At 41.5% G+C, this 17,843-nt stretch overlaps 1 protein-coding gene across 1 annotated transcript; it reads right to left on the bottom strand.

The window, feature by feature from the left end:
* Window positions 1-604: 604 nt before the first annotated feature.
* fcgbp (Fc gamma binding protein) lies at window positions 605-17,270 on the bottom strand. Its single transcript, XM_032558563.1, has 23 exons — window positions 17,207-17,270; window positions 17,065-17,112; window positions 15,232-16,482; window positions 14,796-15,142; window positions 14,127-14,703; window positions 13,425-14,023; window positions 12,768-13,335; window positions 12,393-12,658; window positions 10,632-10,973; window positions 9,972-10,545; window positions 9,681-9,880; window positions 9,317-9,458; window positions 7,787-8,115; window positions 7,126-7,705; window positions 6,432-7,030; window positions 5,495-6,062; window positions 4,563-5,161; window positions 3,355-3,922; window positions 3,073-3,272; window positions 2,569-2,949; window positions 2,169-2,455; window positions 969-1,018; window positions 605-874 (listed from the first exon to the last, which is right to left on the bottom strand). The coding sequence occupies exons 2-22, from the start codon at window positions 17,108-17,110 to the stop codon at window positions 1,009-1,011; spliced, it is 9,033 nt and encodes a 3,010-aa protein (XP_032414454.1). The 5' UTR covers window positions 17,111-17,112; window positions 17,207-17,270; the 3' UTR covers window positions 605-874; window positions 969-1,008.
* Between the last annotated feature and the right edge of the window lie 573 nt (window positions 17,271-17,843).

The following is a 17,843-nucleotide window of genomic DNA, read 5'->3' on the forward strand; positions in this document are numbered from 1 at the left end:
ATTTTCAAGTCTTACTCACAGTTGGATTTAGGTCTGGACTTTTGACTGGGCAATTCATACACATGAATATGATTTCACCAAAATTCTTCAGCTGTACTTGTGGGTGAATGTTTAAGATTTCTGTCCTGATGGAGAACAAACCATTACCCTGGTTGAGTCTTTTTGCAGCCAATAGCAATAGCCAACATTTCCCTGTATTTAATGTCATCCTCCGCCTGCCTTCTCCAGTCATGTTTAGGAAATCATCCCCACAGCATGATGTTGCTGTCATCATGTGAATAGGGTGTTCAGGGTGATATGGAATGTTGGCCATTACTAATCAAGTAATTTCTTAAGCCAATTGGTTATGCCTTTATATTATTTTAGGAGTATAAATTAATTGATTACAAATGCAGACCAAAGTTTCCAGATTTTTAGACAAAAATGAAAAGCTTCTCTCATTTTCTTTCCATTTCATACATTCACTAATTTGCTAGTCTTGGTCTTAATGTGACAACATTTTAAAAGGGTCACAGGATGTGGTTACTTTTACAAAGCACAATGTCATCTGTGTGTTTGTATACAGCATGTTTTAAATACATGAAACAAATAACTTGGGTACAAATTGTAATCAGGTATATATTTATTCAGTGATCAGGTAGGATTACACATTTGCAAAAGATTGGGAAAGTATACCAAATCAGGTATAGTGTTTCTTTTTTTTTTCTTCCACTAGATGGCGATGTTGCACAAGAGTAAGCCATTTGGTTCAATAACAGCAAAGAGAACAATAGAGAACCAAATCCCCAGGAAACAACAAAAACTGCAATGACAATCAGGAGGAAGCGGTGAAGTATGGCAATCAGGGCTGCAAACAAAGAAACCTCTCTTCTTCCTGTATAACAGAGAAAAACACACACATATACGTCACACTGTACAACTGTCTTATTCATTCACATTTTTCCACAGGAAATGGGTTCATAATTTACCTGTGTACCAGTGGCCTCTATCGACACAGAAGCAGCTTCTCTACAGGCCACTGCAGCGGAAAAGAAAATTGCAGTCAAAGTGGCATTGGAGGAAGGGATTTTATTTCCACTCAAGCACAGCAGAGACTACAAGCAGTTCTTCTGAGAATTGAATCCTCCCATGCACATATGTAAGAGCAAGCACTTCTTCTTTGGGTTATTTTCTTGTGTTTCTCAAGGTGAAATAACTAAATAAGAGGAAGTGGAGGGGGGAGGGGTGCATGGGGGGATTCCAAAGGTCTAACTTGAGGCTAGGACACTAAACTAAAGACAAGTTCTCAAATTAATATTGCACCCAGATGAGTCTTAAGTGTCCTTGGATGACAAGCAGAGATTGGATTGCAAGCTTGGTAGCTTTTGATGGCCATGCCTGTCAGCCTCACCTGCTTTTTAATCAGTAATTACCATAGGGGATTCTCTAGCATTTCTTAATTAAATTGAGCCAAATGCAATTAAAAACCACACTCTCATTCTTTTAAAAGGGGCTCTGTGGAGTCCTTGTTTAGTTCATGCTGTTAAGAGAGTAAGCGGTTGAATAGTTGTAGCAACGTCCCTTCTCTCACCGATCTCTGCTTGATTATTTCACCGGTCAAATTAAGTTGAAAGTTTGGATAATAGAGCGGAAAAATTGCATCGTACGCCTTAACTAAAGAGGTTAAAGACAATGAACGGGAAGGTGAAGTTATTTTGTTCAAAGCAAGAAAGCCAGCGTGAGAAGCACTGTGATATAAACATGCAACATGTTGCCACTTGTAAATGTATTCCCTTCTTTGACCTTTTTTCTTTTGAATTTTCTCATGTGACAGCCTCAAGTTCTCAATGTATTACTTAGGTATTTTATTGATGAACTAACAGAAGGCAGCACATCATTATGAAGTGGACATACAAATGAAAAACTGAAAAGTATGAGTGCATTTGTTTTTAGTAACCCTTCCAAATACTTTGAAGCATTGCTTTTCACAGCAGTTGCAGAAAATCTTTACCCGCTTTTCAGTTATGCTTTGAAATTTTGCATTCACTTGTGCTGTTTCATCTCATGAAATCCCAATGAAATAGTAGTGGCAACAGTAAAAATATCTTTTTGCAAGGCAGTGTCTGAAAGGACTGCAGATATTACAACATTTTTATCACAAAATGTTGCAGAATGTTTAAAATACTCACCATCTAGGGAAGTCTTCAGCACTCCAAGACCCAATCACAGCTGAGAAATCACTTGTAATTTTCCCATCTGCTGTCTTCATGTCATCTTTGGAGTTATTGTTGTAGTTGCCGCAGGCACCGCAAATTTCACCAGATAGGTTACCATCAACAGTGACAGTGACCTTCTGTGACATAGAATAGATAACCTGCACACCTGAGAGCCTCTCAATAACCACACTCCTGTTTGAGATTTGGACTGATAACTCATTTGTCACTTTGCTGGGCAGGGACACCTTCCGACCATTTACCTGGAGAATATAATGAATAGGAAATAAGAGGAAAAGATGTAAAAAAAAAAAAAAAGCTCCCCAAAAGTCTAAATTGTTTCTGCTTTAAAAGGATCATGGTTTAAACTCCTCACCCAGGTTACATGCTCACTGTTTACTACCACAGTAGTGTCCTTAAAGAACACATACAAAGTGGCAACAGCGAGAGGCGCATTCTTTCTGCAAAGCCTCACATCCACAACCACACGGAACCATTGGTTACTGGCCTCGTTACAAAGAGATGCCAAGTCAAAAGCCCCTTGTGCTCCTATTTTTCCAGACATGCCATCAAAGGAGCTCAGCTCGCCAACCGAACTGATATTGCAATGGCCCTGTATGACATGACAACCTCTGACCCCATCTCTCACGTCACAGACCTCTCCATTGGTACAGAGCAGCTTTTCACATGTAACCAGCCCAGAGGCCTGGCACTCACATTTGGAGCTGCAGTCTTTGTCTACTACAGTTTGACCCACCTGAAACACAGTTAGGGATAGTAAAATCCCAATTCAATGGTGAGCTTTGGCACGAAAATGAAATATATGAGTAATTTCTTGTCCACCAGATTTAGCAGATGTTAAGTCTCTCTCAAAGTTTACCGTCAGGTATTTGTTGTTGTGCACACACCCACAGTTGTCAAGTGGAACACATTGAATGCCATCAGAAACAAAGCCTGCATCACACTGGCATCCTTCAAAACAGCTTTCAGAGCAAGTGACTTGTTGAAGGAAGCTGGCGCATGTCCCTTTGCAGGTGTCCGCACACACTTCATAGTGACTGTGTGGAGGGCAGGAAACAGCTGCAATAAAACAAAATGTGCTTATTAATAACAAATTGTAGGTAGCTTGGATAGGTAGGTAAAATGCTACTGTGTGACCTACGGCAGAAGGAGGTGCTTCTCCATGGCTGGATTTGAATTCCTGCACCCTGGCAGGCCAGAGCATAGGCCTGTATGCTGTCGCACAACGTATCCTTGTTGCCATCAGTTGCACAGACATCGAACACACAATTAGACACATATGAGGCAGGATCAACTTTACTGTGGCAGGCTTTGAAAGGCCCGTTAGGTGCACTGATGATGCCACAGGAGTCTGGTTTTCCATACAAAGCTGCCTTCACTGGTTCACATGAAGAACATTGGCCTCCACAGCCACCGCACACGTATCCAGGAAGGTCCACCACCCACGCCTTCCCAAAGTCAGTGATGTCATTAGTTTGTTTCTCACCGGGAAGCATAAAATCATCACTACCCTTGTTGTTGTAGTTGCCGCATAGACCGCACATCCTACCCTGGTATGTAGAAGGAACAACCACCTCAACATAGTACACAGTGTCGTAGAGGACTTTGAGCCCAAACACTGTTCGGATCACTATATTGCGACCTTCCTGAGTGACAATCAGACTGCCTTCTTCCAGTGAGAGAGGCAGGTTAAGCAATTCGTCATTCACCTGTAAACATAAGTTAGAGAAAACATTGTGAAGACTGTGCTGAAAAGGCTAAAGTCCTGTCCTCATAAACATTTTATATTTTTAAAAGATACGTTTTCTGCTACGCTTGCAAATCCTGTCAAAAAGCAAACTAAAAAACCCCAAGGGCGTGCCGTGGTGGCGTAGGGGATAGCGCGACCCATGTTTGGAGGCCTTGAGTCCTCGACGCGGCTGTTGCGGGTTCGACTCCAGGACCCGACGACATTTGCCACATGCCTTCCCCCCTTTCCTGTCAGCCTACTTTCATATAAGGCACACTAGAGCCCACAAAAGACCCCCTGGAGGGGTAAAAAAAAAAAGCTTAACAAAAAGAAAGATTTTTGAACATATTTACTCTGTTTTTCTGTACAGGACATCACAATAACATGTTTGTAGTTTAAATATTGTTTCTGAATTAATTTAAAATGCTCCTGAACTTTTTTCTTCTGATTTTTGGTATCATTAAAGTTATATTTTTTCAACAGCATACATGGTATTGCAACACTTTCCCTTGGAATCTCAGAGAAAATGTGGATAGATTTTTACAAAACCAGAGAAAAAGTATCTTTAAAAAACTTTGTAGCAAGCTAACAAATGTACTGGAAAAAATGCTCAAACTCACAATGACTTTCCATGGCAGGCGCTGTTGAATGTATATCACATAACCATAGACTGTCACTGCAACTGCATTGGTTACAGCCACTTTTCCATTTCCATACTTCTCGTTGCCCTGGGTAACAGTAAATGGTGTGAGCTGACCTTTGTCATCATCGCAAACTTTCGCCAGCGTATAGATGCAGGTACCCTGGAAGTCAAACCTCCGACCATCAAAGGAAGTGTAATGAGGATCACCGGAAGCCACACACTTTGCTTCACCCTCTGGATGGCATCCTTTCACACCATTTAGGAGCTTACAGACTTCTCCTTTACGGCACTTCTCCTCTTGGCAGGTTACAGCCCCATTCTCTCCACAGGTGCATTTCTTCATGCACTTGTCTTCAGGGTAAAACACCTCCCCTTTCTTGTAGTACTGACCATCATAAGAGCATCCACACTCTCTCACTGGCACACAAGTTTCCCCGCTTAGCAGATAGCCTTGGTCACACTCACAGGCTTCTGCACAGCGCCTGTGGCAGGTGGCGAAAGAGGTTAAGCTAGCACAGCTGGTTGGGCAACCCGTGGCACATAGGGTGTAATGGCTGTTAGCAGGGCACTTCATTGCTGCAGGACAGAAAAAAAAACACCCAGAATAAAAGTGACATACATACTTAAAACAATGCTTAAAGTGGATGCTTCATATTTTATGAGCCAGAGCATGTAAACGTCTTGAAAGTATGAAACACATATAAAACACAATAACTTTTTCTATTGTTTTGGCTACCTTGCACTAACTTGCGTTCTTCCAGGTTACCGGTATTTAAAATATTTCTCAATTTTAGTCATGGAAATTAATATAATTATGGTGAGCTACAAGCCTCTACACAAGTGGATAGGAAATATTGTAAAAAATAATTAAATATACCCTTAAGTTGATAAAGAAAAAACACAACTTACGGCAGAACGTATTTGTTCTCCAGGAGTGGATTGTGATTCCTCTGCTCTGACATTCAGACACATACACTTCCACTGCATCACAAACTGAGCCTTGATGACCATGGTACTGACAAACATCATAAACACAGTCCTCCATGTAAGGAGTGGGGTCCACAAGACTGTGACACTCTCTGAAGGGCCCTGCCTTATCAGCAATGATACCACAGTACTTGGTAGCTTGGTAGACTTTCTTCTGCGAGTCTGAACAGGCCTGGCACCAAGGCCCTTGGCAGACAGATGAGCAGCCAGGTGTGATGCCCACCTGCCAGCTGTCCCCCAGCCTGGTCCCATCAGGAGCGGTCTGTCCATTAGGCATGGCCAGGTCATCCTGAGCTTTGCCGTTGTAGTTGCCACACAGACCGCAAACCATGCCCTGGTAGGTGCTGGGCAGAGAGATGGTCACTGTGCTTCCCCAGTCAAAGCTCACGGTGATACCAGCCACAGTCTCCAATACAGCTGTACGGCCACTTTGAAACACAGTCAGCTCATTATTGTAATCCAGAGGCAGCAAAGCAAGCTGCCCATTCAGCTGAAGAGCAGAGAATGGGGGTGGGGGGTATTTTTAGGAGATTATACATTTAATAATTCTGCACACCCCACTGATCTATTCTAATGTGCAGTTAAATCTTAGTTTAATTAAGACTGTCTGGATTAAATTTTTAATATGTGATTAAATATATATACAGTAGAGCATGAGGGATGAGGAAATTAGCACAGATACAAAGGAAATTATCATCCACTCATTCGAATCAGATGGGTTTTTATTTTCAGTGAAACGACTGGAAGCTGTGTCCTAATTCTTATCCCTCCACAAATGTGCAGAAAAGCAGATTACTCCTATTGGTATTAATACAACATCCACATGCTTTATTATTCATACCACTTCATCAATACTCACCAAGACCTTGTAGGGGTACTCTTTGCTGATGATGAGAGTGGCGCCTTGAATGGAAATTTTGACAGTCTTGGTGTAGGACACTGCCTTGCTTCCCCGGTTGTCATTCTGCACAGTCACATTAAAGGGCACCAGGCCAACATGCTGGGAGCACAGTCCGGCCAGCTGATACTCGCATGTGCCCTGGAAGTCATACTTGCGACCATCAAAGGTACGATAGTGTGGGTCACCCGAGGCTGTACACAGGCCGTAGCTGATGGGCCTGCAAGCACGCTCTCCATCAATTACGGTGCATTTCTCATTGGAAGAGCAGGAGGCATCACGGCATGTCACCATGCCCAGAGTTGTGTCACACGTACACAGGCGACCACAAGTTTCATCAGCCCAGAACTGCTGGCCTGGCTTGAAGTAGAGTCCCTGATATGAGCATCCGCATGTTTTAGATGGTACACACACACCAGCGCTGAGAACATAACCCATGTCACACACACAGGCCTCCACACACGTGCCGCTGCACATCTGCTTTTCCTCAGGGAATGGGCAGGATGGCTGACAGGGGCTGGCACATTCTTCATAGTGGCTGTACCTTTGACAGTTCATGGCTGGATGTAAATAAAATGTTCCAAAGACAGAAAGAAGGATGAGAAGATGCTAAATATTTAACTACAATCTTCAGCAGAATAATTTTTAAACTTACGACAGCCAAACGTCTGTCTCCAGTTCTTGATTATTATTCCATCTTCTCGACACTGTTGATTATAGGAGTCTAGTGCCTGACACAGCATCTTTTTGTCTCCTTTATTTAAACACATGTCATACACGCAGCTGTTCATGAAGGCCTGAGGGTCTAATTTCCCATTACATTTCTGGAACACATTATTTGTCTTTGCTGTTAGGGCCCCACAGAAAGCCTGAGTCTGGTAGAGTTTCTTGTCGTTATCGTCACAGGTAGGGCAGTTTTTCTCACATGTATCCCAGCAGGGATTGTCCTTGTCCTGATCAGGTGTTTGCCAACTCTTTCCCCACTCAATCACTGAAGAGATAGCTTGGCCAGTAGGGTTCTGGAGCTCATCTCCACTGTTGCCATTGAAGTTGCCACACAGGCCACAGACACTGCCATAATAGCTACTAGGAAGCTTGATGACAACGTGCCAGTTCCAGTCATAGGTGACAACTAGACCAAAATCTGTCTGTAGCTCAGCAGCATTCCCTCTTTGAAACACAGTCACTTCACCATCACCCAGCTGAACAGGAAGATTCACCAGCTCACCATCCACCTGAAAAGCAAATATCAGAACAATACTCACACCACTCAGAGAAACTTGGCAGGTGAATCAGTCAGGAGGTTAAAATCTCACCATAATTTGACCAATTTGGTTCTTTCGAATTGTTATGGTATACCCATAAACAAGCACATCAACCTCCCTGACATAAGAAACCGCTGTGTTGCCTCGGTTGTCGTTCCTTTCGTTTACAGAGAATGGAACAAGACCATATAGAGTCCCACAGGTTTTGGAGATAACATATTTGCAGGTTCCTTGGAAGTCAAAGTTGTACCCATCAAAAGTGTGGTAGTGTGGGTCACCCCAGGCCCAGCAGGTGCCAGTGAACTTGGGCACACACAGAGCCTCGCCCTTCTGAACACGACATTCTTCTTGGACACGACAATTAGCATCTTTGCAGGGATCTGAAAGAGACAATCGAGATTAAGTTCCAGTGGCTTTCAAAAGTATTCATACTCCTTGAAATTGTTTACATTTTTGCTACATTGTGATCTCAACCTTGCCGTTGTAGTTTGTTCCACAAGTTAGCATAACCTCCACCGACAATGCTAAAATTATAGAGTCTTTTAGGAAATGTCTCTAACATCTTTGGACATCTAGAAAGAAAAACAATCACTTCTTCTTTGGCCCAAGCTCAATCAGATTTGGTAAAGACTGCCTGTACACATAATATTTCAGATCTTACAACATTTTTCATTGGATTCAAGTCTAGACATTTACTAGACTAAGCTAAACCATATGTAGGCTTTGATCTAAACATTCAATTAGAGTGTATCTACGCTGCACTCTCAACTTTTTTGCAGACTCTAACACACAGGTGTCAAACTCCAGTCCTGGAGGGCCACTGCCCTGCAACTTTTAGATGTGCCTCTGCTACACCACACCTGAATAGAATAATTAGGTCATTAGCAAGGCTCTGGAGAACTTATCTACACATGAAGGAGGTAATAAAGCCATTTCATGCCAGTGTTTTGTACCTGTGGCACATCTAAAACTGCAGGACAGTGGCCCTTGAGGACTGGAGTTTGACACCCCTGACACAGGTTGTACTTCATGACTGACTTGCATTAAGCACCATCAATACTTCCATTAACTCTTACCAGCCTTCCTTGAGATACAGAAGAAAATCACCCCCACAGCATAATACCGTCATCATCTCGTTTTACCATGGGGATGGTTTGTTTAAGATGATGTAATGTTTTCTACAATGTAAAACATTTTAAATGTATACTAGACAGTTCACTTTTAGTTCTATGGGATCAGAGCACCGTCAAACTGCAGACTAAGCTGTATTTTATTCTTTTTTACTTTCTTTATTTTTTTTACAATGACTTGCATATTGCCACTCTAGTGTGAATGCTAGATTGGAGATTTTTAAAACATTTTCCATTAACTCAGTTATGTCTGTCACATAATGTCTCAACTAGATACATCAAAATTTCTGGTTGTTATATGTCAACATATACATTATTCCAGGGGTTTGAATACATTTGTATTAACCAATAAATTCAACATATATTTTTGAAAATAAAGTATTATTACTTTATTTCCCACTTTACCACATTACTTGATATCAGTAAATATGTTGTAGTGTTTGCATCTTACCTGTGTTGTGGCATGCCCGGATTCCGTTCTTGACCATGCATTTAGTGTCTTTAGGACATGAATATTTTTCACAGACGAGGCCTGTTGCTGGATTACACGTGCACTTTGTGTTACAGTCCTCTTGATATATGATTTCACCAGGCTGGTAAATAAATTTAAAAAAAAAAGAAAATAATGGGTTTAAATCCCTTCAAAGGCAAATTAAAACAAGTTTCAGATTAAACTTTACTTTTTTGCAAATTACATCTTAATGTAAATAGCTAAAATCCTGCCCCATTGTGTGAAGCAAATGGACCTCATATATCAGCTCATTTTTATAATTATAGTCTTATGCAGGTTTACTGAAAGAGTTGCTGAACTGTACTTTGTATGTTTTTCCATTTTCATAGCAGCCGCATTCAGTTTCGTTGACACACGTCTGTCCGTTGAAGAGGAAGCCAGTGTCACATTCACAGCCTTCTGTACAGCCAGTGGGGCACTCAACAATTTCCGTGAGGCCAGGACAGGAAGTAGAGCAGGTTTCAGCACACATTTCATAGTGACTGTTGGAAAAGCATTTCATGGCTAAAGAAGAAAAACAGCTAAAATTAAAAACATGTGAGAAAAATATTTTTTTTTATGTAGGACCCAATAATATGACAATAGGAAAACCTACGGCAGAAGGATGGAGTTCTCCAGTCTTTGACATCCACTCCTGCCAAGTGACAGTTATAAGCATAGGCTGCTACGCTGTCACAAAGCACATTTCCTTCTCCGTTGGAGGCACACAAATCAAACACACAGTCATCAAAGTACAGCTGTGGGTCAATTTTACTGTGGCAGGCTACAAAAGGTCCATTGGCTGCTGGAATGATACCACAGTAAGTGGGCTTTGAAAACACAGCTTTGTGAGCTGCATCACAGTTTGGGCATTTATCCCCCTCACAGCCATTTTCACACACTACATTGGGAATAGTGATTTTCCATGATGTTCCAAACATGTTGACGTTATTGGTGACTTGATGGTTGGACATCTGGAAGTCATCATTTTTGTCTCCGTTGAAGTTGCCGCATAGCCCACAGACTTTACCACGGTAATTACCCGGTACTGTGACCGTCACATGGTAGACCAGGTCATATGTGACTACCAGTTCAAAATCTGTTGCAATGACATAATTTATGCCCTCCTGATAAACCTTAACTGCTCCATTGTTAAGATTGACCGGAAGGTTGTTAAACTCTCCATTTATCTGAAATACACAGGATTTATATTACATAAATACTGCAGAAACAAATATACACATTCAAATAATAATAAAAAAATATCATCACTTACCAATACTCCCAGCATTTTGTTTCTCATTATGAGGGTGAAGCCATAGACCTCCATTGCAACCAGCCTGGTGACAGAAACTTTTTTCTTTCCCCTCATTTGGTCCCACTGCTCATTCTCCACTTGAACTGAAAAGGCCTGGAGGTGGGTCCCCTCCACGCCACAACTTTTAGACAGAGTATACGTGCAGGTGCCTTGGAAATCAAATTTCCTCCCATCAAATGAAAGGTAGTGGGGATCACCAGAAGCTCGACAAACACCCTTCCCAACTGGGTGACATTTTTGAACTCCATTCTCTATCTTACACTTCTCATTAGGGCCACATGAGAAGTTTTTGCACTCAACCTGAGTGAAAGACACACATGAAACAGTGTTTGCAGATCCAGCAAGGTAAATTAATTAACTGTGCCTTGATAAAGATTTCACCCTTTGAAATTGTTTTGCATTTTGTTACATTAGAACCACAAACGTCAATAAGTTTAATTACCAAATCAGCACTTAAAATACAACATAGCAGCTGTAACTATAAGAAAATATAAATGAAAACGTCACAAATATGTGATAGACCAACACAAATAATATCCATCCATCCATTATCTCACATGCTTATCCCTAGTGGGGTTATGAAGGGTGCTGGTGCCTATCTCCAGCGGTTATTGGGACAGGTCACCCCCACAGGGAAACACAGAGACAGACACCCCTACATGCACACACACACCCACACCTAAGGAGAACTTAGAAAAACCAATCAACCTGACAGGCATGTTGTTGGAGGAAGCCAGAGTACCCTGAGAGAACTCACACATGCACAGAGAGAACATGCAAACTCTATGCAGAAAGGCTGTGGACCGAACCTAGGAACATCTTGCTGCAAGGCAACAGTGATGCCAACTGCACCACTGTGCAGCCCAGCAAATGATTTGTAGTTTTTTAGATTTTTTTCAGGAGGGAACATTTAAAAGTATAATGTGCAATTGCATTAATCTCCTTTTACTGTCACACCCCTACTCATATTGCCTTTAAAAGTCTCTTAATTATATGTTCCAATGAATTCAATATGAATCCAGATATTTAGTGAAGGCCTCAATGGATTGCTAGAGAACATTAGAGAACAAACGGGATCAGTTATTTAGATTATTCAACTATCAGATTCGTGCAAAGTGCTATTATGCCCTTTCAGCTTTCAACAGTTTCAGGAACCTCTGATCATTCAAGTAACTTTTTTGAAAAAATACCTCTTCAGAAATGTGAACTGTGAATGGTTTCACAGTTCACATTTCTGAATGTGAACTGTGATTACACTGAGATGGTATTTTAGGCTTGAGTCAGTTTGGTGATAGGCTAACCCCTTTAAGTGCTACTTATACACAACAGTAGGGACACAAAACAAAATCTGGACAGAATTCATGGAACAATAATGTTAGGTTAAAGATATTGATGACATTTAATCCCATTTAGCGTTCATCACAAACCCTGAAAATGAATGTTCACAGATAATCTCAATCCAATCTGAATGAGTTTGCTCTATCAGGCAAAGAAGAATGCAGACAAGTTTGAATCTCTGGATGTGTAAACCTGGTAGATACATGCACTAAAATATTTGCAGCTGCAATTGCAGCAAAACATGGTTCTACAAATGATTGACTCAAGATTTCTTTTTATTTTACCTTGACAACATACAATATAGTTTGTGGTTCTTAATAAGTTACAAAAGTATATATGAATAATTTTGCAAGGGACAGGATATTTACTGTCATTCATTACCTCTCCATCTTGTGTGCATTTGCACTCGAGCTGACACTGTCCATTTTGGTAAAACACCTCGCCTATTTTGTAGTACCGGTCATTGTGGACGCATCCACACTGTGAGAAGGGGACGCAGAGATTTCCACTGAGGATGTAATCTTCATCACAGGCACAACTCTCCTCACAGATATCCTCACAGCCCTGAGGAGGAGCAAGACTGCTACATGTTGCAGGACATGCAGTTGCACAGATTTCATAGTGGCTGTTATTGGGACATTTCACAGCTGCAAGCAAAGGACAGATGGCAAAAAAAAAAAAATCATTTGCCATTGTCATTACAAAAAAGTACACAGAAAAGTATACAATTGTTATTTCTATTGACGTATTTCTTACCACAGAACTGAGTGGTCCTCCAGCTGTGAACCTTAGCCCCCACTTTTTGGCAAGCAGATGTGTATGATGTAATAGCCTGACAGAGTACATCCTTCCTGCCTTTATACAGGCACACATCATAGACACAGTCCTCAAAGTAGTCAGCTGGATCCACCTTTGCATGACACTCTTGGAACGGCCCATTAGGGTCTCTGATTATCCCACAAAAATCTTTCTTCTCATACTGAATCTTGTCTGTAATGTCACAAGTGGGACATACCCCTTTACAGCCTTCGACACAGCCTGGGATTTCGGCCACTTTCCAGCTTGAGCCAAAGTCTGCTGGCTTGACAGGTTTGTTGCTATCCTTAGGGGTTAGATCATCTTGGGGTTTGCCATTGTAGTTGCCACAAAGACCACACACAGCCCCCATGTAGTTGCTCGGCAAAGTAACAAATGCAGCACTTTGCCAGTTAAAAGTGACTTTTAGGCCAAAATCTGTGGTGACAACAGCATCCCATCCACTTTTATGCACAGATATCTGCCCATCATTGAGGTTAATGGGAAGGTTAACTAGCTCGTTATTTACCTAAAGGAGAGAAAGTTTAGTTGCACTCTTGTGCAGTAAAACAAATCAAGGTAGAATAAAAAATCACATATTTTTTATGGATATCTTACCAAAATCAAGTCTTTGTGTGTATTTGTTATGACAATGCTGGTAGAGTAGACATTGATCTGTACTAACTTAGTATAGGAAACCACTTTGCTGCCTCTCTGATCATTTTGCACCAGAACTTCAAAGGGAACTAACTCTGGATCTTTTGAGCACAGTGCAGCAAGTTGGTACACACACGTGCCCTGAAAATCAAACCGCATCTTATCAAAGGTCAAATAGTGGGGATCACCGGTGGCATGGCAGGTACTCTGGGACAATGCTTGACATCTTCTTATCCCATTCACCAATTTGCATTGCTGCCCTGGTCCACAGCCCTTATCCTGGCACTCTACATGCCTGCTTCCAGGAACACATTTACACCATCGCTTGCATCTCTGGTCAGCCCAGAATGCTTCCCCACCAGGAATGTAGTGACCCTCATAGGTGCAACCACACTTGGCAGCAGGCACACACTTGTCTCCACTTAGAACAAAGCCATTATCACAGGTGCAGGTCTCCACACAAGGGCGTTTGCATTTAGAGGGTGCAGTTGGGTCAGAACAAGTAGCTGGACAGGCATTTCCACAGAACTCATAGTGACTGTTTGCTGGACATTTGGCAGCTGTGTGGAGAAAAAGCAGAGTAAACTTCATTAGATTAATTTAAATAATGGATTGTGAATATTCAAATAGACTTTGTCTTTTACTTTGCATTAAGGCACTTACGGCATTTTGCCATATTCCTCCAATCTTGAACCTGGATTCCAGCATTCTGACAGGCTTCAGTGTAGGCCTCAAAAGCTTTGCAAAGGAGTTGACGAAGACCACCTCCCATGCATAAATCAAATTTACAGTTTTCCAGGTAAGCTTGTGGGTCTATGACTGGATGACACTTGTTAAATGGACCATTTTCTTTTTCAATGAGTCCACAATACGAGTTACTCCCATACTTATTCATCAAGGAACTGCTACAGGTGTCACATCCACCTACGCAATTATCTATGCACTTAGGATCAGGCTCCAATCCGGGAACCTTCCAGCTGCTCCCAAAGGCCACAGCCCCACCTGCCTGGGTGCCAGAGGGTGTGGTGAAATCATCAGCGGGGCTGCCGTTAAAATTACCACAGAGTCCGCAGGTTTTACCAGCAAAGCTGCTGGACAGATTGACCACAAGATTGTGATCCCAGTCATAACGGACAGAGAGGCCAAAGTCAGTCTCTATAACTGCAGAGCGGCCACATTGAAACAGATTCAGTTTGCTGTTGTTCAAGACTATAGGCAAGGACCACAAACTGTTGTCAATCTGCACAATAAAAAAAATACAAATTATGTTAATTTAACAAAACATAGCTGACACATTATAATATAGATAAAAAATATAAAAAAAGCCCTTACCCTTACACGACCATTTTCAGACCGAACTACTGTGACAGTGATATCATAGACTTTAACTATGACCAGACCAATGTATGACACTTTGCGGCTGCCTCTGTTCTCATTCTGGGCAAGGACTTCAAAGGTTGGGAGTTTGCTGTTACTTTCACAGTTTTTAGCAATAACATATGTGCAGGTGCCCATAAAGTCAAAACGCCGTCCATCAAAAGTACGATAGTGAGGATCTCCCATGGCCCAGCAGGTACCGAGCTGTGGTTTCATTGGTTTGGCCACACAGGATGGAAACTCACCACTCATTTCACAGACTTCATTGGGACTACAAGTAATGCTACTGCACGATAAAGAGCCTACAGAAAAAAAGAATACATTTACAATTATTCATCTGATATGTTTGAGAGAAAATGATTTCTGGTCAGCTTTAGTTTGTGCAACCTACCTGAATTCCCTTCCTCTATACAGTGTCCTACAGAACCATAGCCATTCATTTGACTGACTCCAATGCTGTAGAGCCCAAAGCTAGAACCAGAGCTGGACACGGTGTGGATGTTGTTGCCAGAGATTTGTTTGTAGGACATCTCTGCCCATGAAAAATCTGTCCCAGCAACCTTTTTCCATTGTACATCTTGTGGTAGATTTTTGTTGTCCAATTGAAGTCTGGCTGTTGCACTGGTTTTTGCCACAATAAGGGCTTTGTTGTCAAAACTTTCAAGAGCTTCTAATGAATAAGAAGAGCAGAAGCGGTCTATGGGCAGGATTGTCATAAAAAACGGATCATATATTTGGAACCAACTATATTCAACGCCGTTAAAAAGCAGCAGAACCTGGATGCCATGATCAGACTGAATAAAAAGTGTTTCAGGGTGTTTTAATTTGATCTCCTTCATCGTGCCTCTGGAGAGACTAAAGGCAGTCTTGCCTTTACCATCGTTAACGCTGACTTGGGTGGCTTGGGAGGCCTGGAGATAAACAGAGTCATAGTTCTTCTGGAAGCTCAGAGCAGATAAGATGAAGCTGGTTCCCCAACTGCTCACTGGTAAAAGCTGCTCATAAACATGGTTGCATTTAGAGAAAAGAAGGAAGCAAGTGTGTCCTGAGAACACAGCAACAGGACGCTGGGAAGTAACCTGACTACCAGACAGGTCATATTTGCTCTGAAGCTGAACACTCTCATATGGCTCAAGATCTATAACCAACTTATTGCCTTTGTTGAAGACACGTCCCTGAAAGGTGATTAATGCTTCAGGGAATATCTCCACCTGGTTTTTGTCTTTGCCATTTGTCACAGCAAACTCTTTGCTAGTGCCGTAGGGACCACTGGGAGGAGTGAGGATGAAATATTCTTTCCCCCATGCAGTAGTTGGATATATGACAGAGGTGTCAGCTGTGAAAAGCTTGCAGTTAAAGGAGGTTACAGACACATCTGCTGAAGCTTCAACCTGAACAGTTTTGTAGGACTTTTCACTGTTGTACATCTCGACACCAGTAGGGACACTGACAGTGACCCTTTCCCCAGCTTTAAGGGTTTTTTCCTCTTTGAATTTCAAGAGAGGCACCTGCACGGTCACTTTGGTGTTGGCTTGAACAGCTGTAATATACAGCTGAAAACGAGGACTGTCATAGCCTGGTGCATAATTCTCCATAAATGATAGGATAAACTCCCTTCCTGTCCAAAGAGCATGAGACGGACCTGAGTGATACAGAATGAAAAATGGGTGAAAAAATGAAGAAACACTTTAATGTCAAAGCTTTTTCAAGTTGCTTCAAAAAACAATGAGCGATACACAACTGACTTTCACAGGATATTGTGTGTTAAAAATATGTGATAAAAGCATTAGGAAATTAATGAGACTATTGTCACCACAGTGATCAAAGGATTCACAGAGGCAATTATGTTTGAAAATGTAAAAAATATATATTACATATATATTATATATGTATATATGCAATATATAAAAAGGCAAAACAAATATATAAATATGTATATATTTATCAAATAGTACAAAGAAACCTTATACTATTTGAGAAACCAAAGAGATGGCTGCTGAAAAGGGATCACAATTTTAGAAGAAATGAATGATCACTTTTTATGAAATAGACTGATATATTTTGAAGAACTATTAGTTCATTGACTTCTTCTAAGCAGCACTCAATAAGCAGTCTAAAAAACTACGTCATATGCAATCAAAACTTTGCTGAATTACACTCTAATTTAAGCCAAACAAATTAAATTACACAGTAATAGAAATCAGCAAAAACTAGTTGTACTTACAACTCAATAAAGCCCCCACAACACAAAACAGCACAAGGATACCCATGGCTGAAAAAGAAAAAAAATGGTTTTAGTTTAAAAAGGATCCAACAGTTATATTATCTAAGTTACACAAATGCTGCTTGATCCAGAATGTGCTCACCTGTTGACTAGTTCTGCGTGAGCAACTTTTTTACTGCTCCATCCTTTTTTTATAACGATGGACGAGAAAAAAAAGAAAGAAAAACACTTGAGCCAATCAGAAAAATATATGCTTCTCTTTAACAATAACCTTCCTCTTAAACAAACAGAGCCAAAACTTGGCAATGACTTTTAGGTCCTGTTGCATGCTGACATGGGTGTGGACATTTCTAGGAATAATCATTTGTACTTGGGGTGTAATGCAACTTAGAGATAGGGTGAGAAGTTCAGATATCCAGGACGGACTCAGAGTAGAGCCGCTGCTCCTTCAGGTCAAGAAGAGCCATTTGAGGTGACTCTGGCATCTGATTAGGTCCCTCCTGGACGCCTTTCTGGTGAGGTGTTCTCACCAGGAGGAGGCCCCAGGGAAGACCCAGGACACGCTTGAAGGACTATGTTTCTCGGCTGGCTTGGAAGTGCCTTAAGATTCCCCTGGAGAGAACAAGTGGCTGGGGAGAGGGAAGTCTGGGTGTTGCTACTTAGGCTGCTACCCCCGCCACCTGACCCCAAATAAGCGAAAGAAGATGGATGGATAGATGGATGAATTGGTGAATGAATGGATGACTGGCTGGCTGGATGGATGGATAAATAAATGCACA

The sequence above is a fragment of the Xiphophorus hellerii genome, chromosome 3 (assembly GCF_003331165.1).
Source record: "Xiphophorus hellerii strain 12219 chromosome 3, Xiphophorus_hellerii-4.1, whole genome shotgun sequence".
Classification (NCBI taxonomy): domain Eukaryota; kingdom Metazoa; phylum Chordata; class Actinopteri; order Cyprinodontiformes; family Poeciliidae; genus Xiphophorus; species Xiphophorus hellerii.